The 12,716-nt window shown below is 29.0% G+C and overlaps 1 protein-coding gene across 1 annotated transcript; it reads left to right on the top strand.

Moving 5' to 3' along the window:
* The first annotated feature begins 9,420 nt into the window (after positions 1–9,420).
* Positions 9,421–12,512, top strand: LOC107950171 (putative E3 ubiquitin-protein ligase XBAT31). The gene is made up of 8 exons (XM_016884959.2): positions 9,421–9,769; positions 9,893–9,952; positions 10,054–10,125; positions 10,246–10,367; positions 10,479–10,619; positions 10,716–10,823; positions 11,113–11,377; positions 11,659–12,512. Exons 1-8 carry the CDS (start codon positions 9,590–9,592, stop codon positions 12,031–12,033), a joined length of 1,323 nt encoding a protein of 440 aa, XP_016740448.1. The 5' UTR covers positions 9,421–9,589; the 3' UTR covers positions 12,034–12,512.
* The last annotated feature ends 204 nt before the right edge of the window (positions 12,513–12,716 follow it).

The raw sequence follows: 12,716 nt of genomic DNA, 5'->3' as shown, positions 1-12,716 counted from the left end.
CATAGTTAAGATGATTTCTGACAGGATATATGAAGATATAGCTGAACAATTGGAAGCAGGATTATGTGCAAATAAAATTAATGGCCTTTTAATTTATGATGGGTTAGCTTAATATATTTGGGTTGTTTTTTTCTCTTTTTCAGCAAAAGAAAATTGAAAGAGGGCTACAGTGTAATATCTAGATCTGATCGCCACTTCCTTGTGAAATAAATGACCATGTTTCGGACTTAATTGGAGGAAACCACTTTATTAAGCAAATAAGAAGAAATAAAGGGGATGGTAAAGAAAAAGTAAATGCTGTAAGAGAGAGAATATGAATAATCTTAATCAAAATAATTAAAATTGTTCTTACTTATTTACTTTCGAATAATATATGGATAAATGACAAACGCTAACAAAAAAAATATATTTTCTTAATAGTAAGGGTAGGTTAAGGGGGATTGAGCACAAGTTTTCATGCCACATAACACAAGCATTTTACTGTTAAGCTACAGAGTTTGATTTTTTTAAGGTACCGATAGAAATAAATCATTACAAGCATAGAACTACCCTAGTCTGGAGAAGAACTTGCACATTTTCAAATTTGTTTCATTATGATTTTATAAACCTGTCAATTTTGGTTAGAACATGAAAATCAGACTCTATTAATTTGAATTTGAACTTGATCCAACCTGATTTGATTATAAAAATTCAACAACTTGAATTAGCTCAACCTAAATTAAAAAATGATCGAAATTCATCAAATTTAAAATGATACAAGCCCTAAATAACTTAAGCTTGAAAGAACTCAAATCTAGAATTATAATCCAAAAAAATTAATATTAAAATTAGGTGGCATCTGTTTAATTAAATACCTCATTAAGTACAATCTCATGAGATTGAAATAAAAAAGGAAAAAAGAAACACAAATCCATCACTGATCATGCAAGATAAGATTTACATTAAAAAATGTGAGTTTATCTTTAAAATAATTCAATCCGTTTCAACACTTAAAAAAAGAGAAAACAATGTAATCAATAATTAATTTAATAGATTTCAAGTTACCAACACAATTTCTTAACTTCTAACATAACATAATCAAACGGTTATAATTTCCTCATTGAATATTACGAAATCTCACTATAATAAAACTCCACTTTAAACATTATCTAAAACTGATTCAATCTAAATTTAAGGATTAACCCGAATCACCCATTACCGAGTGATTACTTGAATAAACACCATTGCTTTATGGGGGTCTTAGGGAACTAAACTTTTTCGTTTCTTTTGCCTCAATTATTACCTGCTTTTCCACTTGCTTTCACCTTGTAATTTGCAACCCTATTTGTCTATTTTTTTCTGATCGTTTTTTGTCGTGAAGACATGTGCAGATGATGTATATACTCCATCATGTTCCAATTTCCATGCATGCAGACATCTCTAAGCCCCCACACAAACTTTTTTGAAAAACTAGGAATATCAAGACCCCTTTTTCTTATGTAAAACTGGGGTGGGAAGTTTAAAATAATTTGTTTTGGAGCTAGAAATTAATTATTAAATTTTGAGGGAGTTAGAAAGTATGGTTTTATGATCATATTAACTTGCAATTTTACAACATTTGAAGGATATGAATTTTACGGCTTTGGAGGATTAAGGTCACTGCTTATTTTTATTTCTTTTTGTCTGAATAAATGTGATTATGTTTGAAGAGCATACAGACAGTACTGTCAACACAAGATCGATTGATTTGAACCCTAGCTTTTAGTTTAGCAGCATTTAGTGTTCATTTAAAAAAAATTTAAATTATGAGTTGGAATCACAACAAAAATTATATTGGTGCGTCAGTTAATAGTCCATTGACTATTGTAAATGTCAAAAAAATCAATAGATTTTTATTATTTATTATATTATTAATTTTACATAATAAAAATAATTTATCAATATATTAGAAATTATTATTTGATGATTAATATTATATTAATAATTAATAATATAATGTTAATCGAGTTTACCTCCACTCTATTATTTTCTCATCCATTAATATCTAATGCATGTTTAATCATCGAACACAAGTTTGATTTTAACATTTACTAGATAGATCAATGTATTCGATATTAATGAATGAAAAAGTAATGGAGTAGTTCCTAACTTATATGGTATGTACCAAAAAACTTATATATAGAGAAATTATTTTATGAACTCTTCCCACCACATCATCTATAGTCCGTTTCTAATATTTAATGACATTTTAGTAATTTTTTCCATTCATTGACACATAGTTTTAGTAATTTTTTTACCCTGAATCACGAACCTTGAACCTTGAATCTTAAATCCTAAACTTCGAACCTTGAACCTTAAATCCTAAACCCAAACCCCAAACCTTAAACCCTATACCTAGGTTAAGGATTCGAGGTTCATGGTTCAAGGTAAAAAAATATCAAAATTATGTGTCAATGACATGAAAAATATTGTTGAAATATCATTAAATAATTGGAAAGGGACCATGGATGATCTGGTGGTGAAGGTCTATAAAATAATTTTTACTATATATAAAATAAATATAATTAGATAAATTAAAAATAATAAAAATTCAAACTCTATCATTGAATAAATATAAAATAATAAAAATCTAATTTCTACCAACCCTTTGAATTTCATTTCTTTAACGTCCCATTACGATAAATAAGACATAAAATTATATACATGATTCAAACTCAAATTATTTTTAAAATAAATAAATACTCTATTGATAAGCCACAATTTGATATAAATTACTATGTGGTAACCATTTTTTATGTTAGCTACCATCATGCTTTCATTATCACAAACAACAATAGAAACGATAAGACCGGAGATAAAGTTTTTCATATAACACATTTTATTTTATATATTTTAATTTATTAATTAATATATTTTTATAATTTTAAATATATATTTGTGCTAATTAAATGAGGATTAATTCAATAAAAAATAAATTAGAGATAAAATAATATTTTAAAAATAATGAAAATTAAAAAAAAAAGAATTAATCCATATTAATATAATATACAAATTTAAAATTATATAAGAAAGCAGATATAAAAGATATTTACACCAAATTAATTATCATATTTAATAATAACAATTTAAAATAATTATTGAAATTTGAATTTCTTTTATGAAAAAAATTCACAAAGCGTTTTTCACCTACACTAAACAAATATTGGATAAATAAAAATACAGATTTAAGATTACTTGTTTTGCATAGTATAAACAACTTGTAAAAGAATAAAAAAAAAGATATCATAATATTATATTGCTTCATCATCAATTAAATAATATTTTATCTCTCTTCGGTGCCATTGTTGTTCGAATATGATTCGATATTGCCTCTTCGAAGAACTATTGCATTAATACTTCATTCTTTTTTATAGGCATAATGATAAATTTGACCACTAATATTTGCATGATTTGTCAAAATGGCCCTAATTTTATTTTTGAGTCTTTTTTTTGTCATCAACATTTGTTCTTTTTTTCAATTTGTTTTTTCTAACAAATTTAATGAATAAATTCAATATTTTAATTCTTCTTTTCTTTCAAAAGGTTTCAATCTTTCATACGTTTGTTTACTGAGAAGTTTTTCTACTAAGTTAATTTTTTTAGATAATTAATTTTATTTTCTTTAAATTAAGGCTTATTTTTTAATTTAATGTATTATTTATTTATTTTATTATTTTCCACATGTAATTATCTTATTGGTTTATCTAAGTAATAAATTACATTTCATTAAAAATAGTCCACATATAAAACTTCACATCATTCCCGTTAACTTTTTTAACGATACTTTCATTAAACCTGTTAGAAAAAGTAGATTGAAAAAAAAAAGGTTGATGGCCAAAAAAGGCTAAAAAATAGAATTAGGGCTATTTTGGCAAAACATGCGAACATTAGTGACCAAATTTGTCATTAAGCCTTTTTTTTATATATAATTTTAACTTATTATTGCTAACAATCTCCATTTTTTTACCAACATTTTTTTTAGATGCTATTTGACTGAATACACCTAACTAGGGCTGAGCAAGAAAAACCAAACAAGTGAAAACCAACCCGAACCAAGGTGTTTGGATGGTTTATTGAATGCAAGTTTAAAAACCGTGATTACCCAAAATTGAACCAAATTCTATTTTTTATTTAATATATAATTAATTTTAATTTGTATGATATAAAAATAAGTATTTTATACTTAAAATAGTGAAAATAATTTAAAATTTTTTGAATTTTTTTTTGCTTTTTAGTAATATTTATGCAAAAGACTTTGATATTTCGTCAAATAATATTCAAAAGCTATAAAACAAAGCTCATTTTGTCAAAATAAGACTAAATCCAAAACAAAAAAAATAATATAAAAAAACCGACAACCTAACCAATTATGATGAACAATTTCAAAAATCCAAAAAATCAGACCAAACCAAATTGACATCACCCCTACGCACCTAATACCAAATGCTATTTATAAAGCTAAATTTAAATTTGAATTAATATACAACTCTAATATTAATTAAATGATAATTAAGATGCTTAGAGCTCTATTCAATTATTAACTCTATTTTACATAAATAAAATTAGCATAATTTTAAAAAATAAAAAAAATAATTTTTATAAAAATATCAAAATTAAATTAGCACAATTTTTTGTATATTTTATGCTTAGAATTCTATTCAAGTAATAATTTTATTTTAAAATTAGCAAAGCTTTGTTTACATCAAAATTTTTATAACAATAATTATTAATTATAATTATTTTTAAATGTGTACTTATAATTTTTTATTAAATTATAATTATTTTTAAATGTATAATTATCAAAACTTCTATTTTAATTAATAATTATAAATTAAATATTATAAATATTTTTAAATTTCAAATTAATAATATGATAGAAAATAAATGGTATTTTTGTTGGTTTAATCTTTTTTCAAACTCCTACTTTTATATACATTATAGATTAAGAGAATCCTCTTTATTACCTATTATTATTTCAAATACAAAAATGCTATTAATTATAATTTTTATTCATTTAATTATGGGTAATTAGTTGGTACACCGTTGATGAAAAATTTTTATTCCACAAGCAGAATCGAAATTTTGCTACATGTGTTATTTATTTTTTAAATATAACTTAAGGACACATGATAAAATCTCAACTCCGTTGTGGAATAAAAACTTCCCACAGTAGTGTATCAAATAATTATCCTTTATTGAAGGTTGATATTTAGTGTATTGGTGGTGAATCTTTTAAACCCCCACAAGCAGCATTAAAAAAATTCTCATATCTCTCATTTTTTATGTATTTAAAACTTTTTTTTTATCATTCCCTCTCAACCCTACTCGTAACAATTTTAAAACATCATTACTAGTATATCAAATAATTGCAATTATAATTATCAAATACAAAATTTATAAAATCAATCCTTATTAAATTTAATTATCACTTAATTAAAATTAGAATTATAAATTAAAACTAAGATTTAGAAATATAAATTAAATCATCAACGTAATGTTCAGAAATTCTCATTCATGTACCATTCGAAGAAAATCATTTAAAGAAATTTAATATATTTTTTTGGACGATTTTTTTTTAACTATATAGTATCGTTGAATTTGGTTTTTCGATATACCTACCAAATCCACTAGGCTATTTTTAAATATTAGTGGAAATTAAATTTAAAAAAAAAAAGAAAGTAAAAGCGATCAAAATCTGAATCCTGCAAATCTGAATTCTGTATGATATTATAATCGTCACATTACAGTATTAAAGTTCCCAATTAATTAACAACTATGAGTGAGATTCTAATACTTTCCTTAAGCTTTCACATCACCCCCAAGGTTCCAAATGTTGGTCAAAAGTAAATTATTTGTTTATTTAACTAATGGGTTGGGTTGTAAATTTAAAATTTGTTGAGGGTAAATTGATTTTGTTAGGATAAATTTGTAAAGTGTTTTCTGTCAAGAGTTGATGAACCTCTCAATTGGTTACCATTATCTTTAGTGGAGGATTTTGTTTCCCAACTTTGTCTAGAGTTGAATGCCTAAAGATGTAATGAGCTCATAAAATAAGAGCTACTTATCGAGTGCCTTATAAGGCAAATCATACGTGTTGTGCATGATTAGACTCTCATTCATGCCCTATAGCATACATCGTGGTAGCATTGTGGCCTATGCTATAGAGTATAGGCGTGTTTAAATAGCACCAAAGACAAATATGATATTTCCTTCTTTTACTGGGTGGTCGTCTTCATAAGTACTTGAAGAAGCACTCTCACTCTGTGAATCTATTGTCTTTTCGGACACTCTGGTTGTCAATAGAGTTGAGAGATAAAACCTCCACCGAGGGAAATATAAACCCGTTGAGGGATCCACCAACTCTCAATGGACGACAATTAGTTGAATTCTTTTGATAAAGTTAACCTCCCCTCAATAAAGTTATAAGTCCTTAATTACTTAGATTTGAATTTCGCCATACATAATTACCATGTAAGTCTAGTATGCATGAGCTGGATCAGGGCCGACCCTGGGGCTTGTTTAGAGGTGCAGCCGCCCAGGACCCAAGGCTAAAAGGGGCCCAAAAAAATTATTTATTCAGCTTTTAATGTAGGAATAAAATTTTCAAACTAAAATAAAATAATTAAATGTTTAGGGTTTTTAATTCTTAGCCATAAATATTTCATCTTCAACTCCTTGGCTTCTCCAAACTTCCTTTAATTCCCAAATTCCATAACCATAACCATAACCATAACAATTGGAGAAATTTTCTACAAATTAAATAAGACAAAATTTGATTTGAGTAATACATCATTCATTACTCATTAGCATCAATCAATTGAAGTTATTAATTTTTACTTTATTTTTGAGAGATTAAGAGCCTCGCATCAGTGATCTGTTGGGTCTACTATTGTTGCAGGTATAATTCTCCTTCATTTCTCTTTTTTCTTGTAATCTTTTCATTCTTAATTTGATGACATTTTTTGGTTTTAACTAATAAAGTCATTAAGTCATCCTTATGTTTAGCTTCTCCCCTTAATTCGTTTTTTGATGACATAGGAATAGATGGAATGAAAAAATATATATATAATTTTGTTAGAAAATGTATTATTCGCTTAATATAATAAAACATATTAGTTTAATGAAATTACTAGTATATAATTTTATTTTATTATATTACATTTATAATTTTTAAAAGGGGTCCGATTTATTGTTTTATCTAGAATTCCAAAAATATCAAGAATGCACTTAAGTTGGATTGTGTTTTAATTATTTAAATATATATGATTGGTAAAATTGTAATCACAATTGTGACTCATAAAACCCACGTCAATGATGTTACTTCCCACATTTTTCATATGAAATGTTGAAAAAAGTGGATCCAATGAGAAAAAAATTTTGATCCAAAGAGGAAAAGAAATAAATAAATCCTTCATTGGAATGTTTGTTTAGGCTACTTTTTCACTTTAATTTTGGGCTGAAAACAATGCTTAAAATATGCAAAATGGACATGTATGAACATCATTGTCCTTTTACCTTTTATAGAAATTTGAGTTTATACAACAATTAGCTTTTTAGAAGGTGTAGGATTAGGGTTGTTTGGAGATAAATTCTAGATTTAAAATTTATACATAAATATTTTGTTACCTCCACTTTAAAACTTTAATTAAGAATGATGGGTTTCATTGGTTCTGGATTTGGCTTATTTTAAGGATTATTTTTGGGTTTGAATAATTTTCGATTCAAAAGTATTTTGATTTCAAATTGTTTTTCCATTCGAGTTGTTTCAGGTTTAGGACATTTGAAGCTTAGATTATGTTGAGTTCTAACCATTTAAGTTGAGTGATTTTAGATTCGAGATCAAAATATTTCAGGTTTGGATTATTTTTAGTCCGGAATCATTTTTGGGTCGAAATTAGATAAGTTCAAATTGTTATTTTTTATAGTATTAGATCAAAATAAATGATTTTAAGTATTAGATTTTATATTTATCCTACATTATTGAAATAAAACTAACAACGACATCTAATCTTTCTCTTCTTTTTTTTTTCTTTTCACCGTGTAATTAAAGTATCAATGTGAACAAAATTTTGTATAATTTAGACTTTCAGATTTAATATTTTTAAAAAAAATTGAAATGAAAAATAAAATATTAGGATTATTAAGATTAATTAATTTATACGAATTTTTTAATAAAAAAACAAATACCTAATACACAAAATTGAAATAAACACACAAATTTAACACTTTTCTTTCTATTTTATTAGTAAATACACACACAAAAAAGGTGGGTTTCCTTACGTAAAATAAAATAAAATAAATTAGTCAATTAGGGGGGGAAAGGAGGAAAAAGAAAAGTAAAAGCAAAACTAAGATGATTTCCGTGACTAAAACGACGCCGGCTCTGACTCAAAACTACCGAAACTCCAATTACCACGCTGTTACTGTTTCTTGTTTTTATTTTAGCCAAATTAGCATCTTTAATTTTACACTTGCCGATCGTACGGTTAAATTTCAATGAACGAAGTAATCAACGGCTAAGATCTTCCCTTTTGGATCTTCTTTACTCGGCAATATGATTTGCCCCCCCGAAAAACAAATATCTGACAATTGCCCGAAACTTTGCTCCTGTAACTGACACGGGCAGCACCCACTTCTCTTCGGGCAGCTACAAACTCCGACACATTAAATAGCTTTAATTCTATTTTTGGTCCTTCTACTATGATTAAAGTTTGAATTTAGTTCTTATGCTTTAACTTGATGTAGTTTGAGCTTTTACTTTTATGTTAATTTCTCCTTTATTAGTTTGTTAACTAGAATGAGTGTGTTTAAGAAAAAAATTAGATTATTATTTTAACTGGCTTAATTTAACGATACTAAATATTTTGACTAAATAATTTACTATAAAAATAGATAGATAAAATTATGATAAATTAAAATATATGGATTAAATTTTAAATTTAGTCAAAGGGATCAAAACCAAATTTGACCCTTAAAAATAAAAACTAAATATTAAATTAAAAAGGTTAAAAAATGCTCTAAGCCTCGTTCTCTTCGTGCATTTAAAATTGAGTCTATTTGCTTTTATTTTAAGAAATTTAGTTTCTCTACTTTTCGAATTTGAAAATGGAACTCTAATTGTTAATTTTGTTAAATTTTTTTATTAAATCCAAGTTTATTACAACATCATTTTTTTATTACATGGTTATCATGAGAGTAATTTTTTATTATTTCAAAATGTTACTAGAGAATTTAACAGAAGAATTTAGTTGAATCTGGACTTCAATTTTGAAATCTGAAAATAAAAGGGCTAAATTCTTAAAAATAAAAATATAAAGACTAAATTTAAAATATGAAAATAGTACAGGGACATGGGGCAGATTTTAACCATTAAAACATTTATTATTATTATTATTATTTTTTCTTTCACTCGCTTTTGAAGAGCAACTACTTAAATGTGAACTTTTGCCGAAATTAAGATAGAGGCCAAGCCACCACACACCACCAACTGCCACCACCGGAGGGCCTCGCCGACGACCGGTGGTGAAAGGTAGAAGCAAATCAAGAAAGCCTTTTGTTTCCCTTGAAAAAGATGGGTCAGGGGCTGAGTTGTGGGGCGAGTCAAGAGAATGGATTGTTTAGTGCAGTTAAAGTTGGAGACTTTGAAACCGTGGAAGCTTTGTTAAAGAGAGAACCCAGTCTTTTACATCATACCACTGTTTATGATCGCCATTCTGCTCTTCATATAGCTGCTGCTAATGGCCAGATCGAGGTGGGTACTGCCTACTACTCCCTTTGGAGGTTTCTCAAGATTTCTTCTTTTGTTGGATTAAGTTTTGTTCTTATTTGGTTTCAATCCATTGATGTGAAAATGTGTTTTTCTATTGGTTCATAGATTTTGGCCATGCTTTTGGATAAATCCATGAACCCAGATGCGGTGAATCGTAACAAGCAGGTAATTTTCATTTTTTGGAAGTTTTTTAAAGTTCTTTTTGGTTATATATATATATTACCTGTACTTAGTTTCTTTTTTTGTTTCTTTTTCAATGGTTTTAGACTCCACTTATGTTGGCTGCAATGCATGGGAAGATCTCCTGTGTGAAGAAGCTCATTGAAGCGGGGGCCAATGTGAGCCGTTTTTCTTTGCCTTTTAAATTCCTGGGTTTTTCTCACTTTTTCTTAAAAGCTACAATTTAGCCCATTTTTGTGTGATTTGAAAGATCTGATTTATGCTTTTTCTCTTTCCAGATCTTAATGTTTGATTCCCTCCATGGAAGAACTTGCTTGCACTATGCAGCCTATTATGGCCACTTTGACTGCCTTCAAGCCATCCTCTCTGCTGCTCAATCTAGCCCTGTTGCTGTTTCATGGTGGGTGGGGGATCATTCGAGATTGCTTGATTTGCTTTGCTCGTAATCTATTTTTGATTGATTTCAGTTTTTTAATTGATCTCATATATATATTGGATATGATGATATCAGGGGATATGCACGGTTTGTGAATATAAGAGACGCTAGGGGAGCCACTCCTTTGCACTTAGCAGCTCGTCAAAGACGGCCCGAATGCGTTCATATCCTGTTAGATAACGGTGCTCTTGTTTGTGCTTCAACCGGTGGATACGGGTAATAATTCCTGTTTGAAGTTGTCGATAATAATTTATTTTTTTTGTATTAGTCTTCTGCAAATGAATATAATGATTGAAATCTTGTTCTTTTCAGTTGTCCAGGAAGCACCCCTCTTCATTTGGCTGCTAGAGGTGGATCTCTCGATTGTATACGTAAGTTGTTGGCGTGGGGTGCGGATCGTCTTCAAAGAGATGCAACAGGGTATGGTTTAATTTCACTATTTATTTATATGGATTTCCAAATTATTATCTTATTACAGATCTTTTATTCTTCATGTGTTTTTTAATTGTTTCGAGAGATTCCTGAGTGAGTTTCATTATATTCCAGTCAATCTATTTGTCCTACATGGTTTGATGTAAACTGGTGGGAATCTATTCCCTAGCCTTGATGCCTTTTTCTCTCTTCTTTTCTTGCCATATGTGATTCATTTCATTTGGTTTATGATTTATTTGTGTTAACACTTGCTATGGTTATGTTTGTGTCTTTACAGGAGAATACCGTATATTGTTGCTCTTAAGTACAAACATGGAGCATGTGCCGCTCTGTTAAATCCGTCATCTGCCGAACCTCTTGTCTGGCCAGCACCTTTAAAGTTCATTAGTGAGCTCAATGACGAGGCAAAGGTACTATTAGAACAGGCCTTAATGGATGCAAACAGGGAAAGGGAAAAGAACATCTTGAAAGGAACAGCTTACTCACTTCTATCACCGTCACCATCCCACTCCGATTCTGGGTTAGACGACAGTATTTCTGAGGTAAAAAAATCCCGAACCAAAGCCATGTGTTTGCCCTTGACCCTAGGTTCCAATTGTGGTCCAGGATGAAATTATTGAGTTTCATGATCTAGCAATTTACAGCATAAATTTTTACTTTTTAACATACTATAAAACCTATATGTAGGTCACCATAATCCCCATTTTTGCATTGACCCTACTACTTAGAACCTGGCTGATAGGTTTCAGTTATGTGAATAAGTTGTGGACTATCTTGGCAATAATGGAACTGATATATTCCCCGGGGAATTATTTCGATGTAGGTTAGTGATGCCGAACTATGCTGCATATGCTTCGAGCAGATCTGCACGATCGAAGTCCAAGACTGTGGTCACCAGATGTGCGCACAATGCACATTGGCCCTTTGCTGCCATAACAAGCCGAACCCCACAACTGCAAGCGTAACACCCCCAGTCTGCCCCTTTTGCCGCAGCACCATTGTCCGATTGGCAGTAGCCAAGATAAAAGATTGCGACGGCGATGTTGGAGAGGACGGTAGTTCCCCGAAGGTGAGAAGACGGAGGAAGTCGAGGAATTTCAGCGAGGGGAGCAGCAGTTTCAAGAGCTTATCTGCAGTTGGATCATTTAACAAGATGGGGAGGATTGCAGCAGAAAATGAATGGATTGATAAGCCTTGAAAAAATGGGGGGGCATTTTTGGCAGCTCAGTTTGAAACATTCAAATTGTTGAATGTAGGATATAATTAAATCCCTTATCCCAATGGAAAAATGCAATGAAGAAATGATGAGTGAGGAGTGGACCCATATGGTATATACGATAGAAAAGTTGGGTCCATTTGGTAATTGCAGATTTTTTTAGGTGAAAATAAGCAAAAGAAATTGCAGGTTTGGGGTTGGTGAGTGGGGTCAATATTGTTGTAATATTTGTTTTACTTGAGGTTGAAGTTGTAGCATTGGGTCTTTAGATTAAATATTTAAGACATTTCTAAACATCTCTTCAATGGCTGCTTCATGAAAATTCGTTGAAGCATCCCACCTTTGAAAGGGTCTTTGATTTGGGTCAAATCAAGAATTAAGTCCCACCTATATATATATACATATATTTTAAGGTAATGGTAGTGAAGACTTCAATATAATATCTTTTTCATTTCAACTAATATCATTTGACTGAGATGTAATTATGTATTGTTTGATTATTTATTTATTTATTTACAATGTATGAACCCAAATTTAAAAAGAAAGTGTAAGGATATGATGTTAGATGTTGGTTTCTCATGTGATCATGTTTTTCTAAAGAAAATAAGAAGAGATGTAAACAACACTATACACAACAGTGATACATGGTACATGTTCTGCAAAAT

The sequence above is a fragment of the Gossypium hirsutum genome, chromosome D03, assembly GCF_007990345.1.
Source record: "Gossypium hirsutum isolate 1008001.06 chromosome D03, Gossypium_hirsutum_v2.1, whole genome shotgun sequence".
Classification (NCBI taxonomy): domain Eukaryota; kingdom Viridiplantae; phylum Streptophyta; class Magnoliopsida; order Malvales; family Malvaceae; genus Gossypium; species Gossypium hirsutum.
The sequence above is the reverse complement of the archived record's forward strand: the minus strand, read 5'-3'. Positions and strand labels throughout refer to the sequence as shown.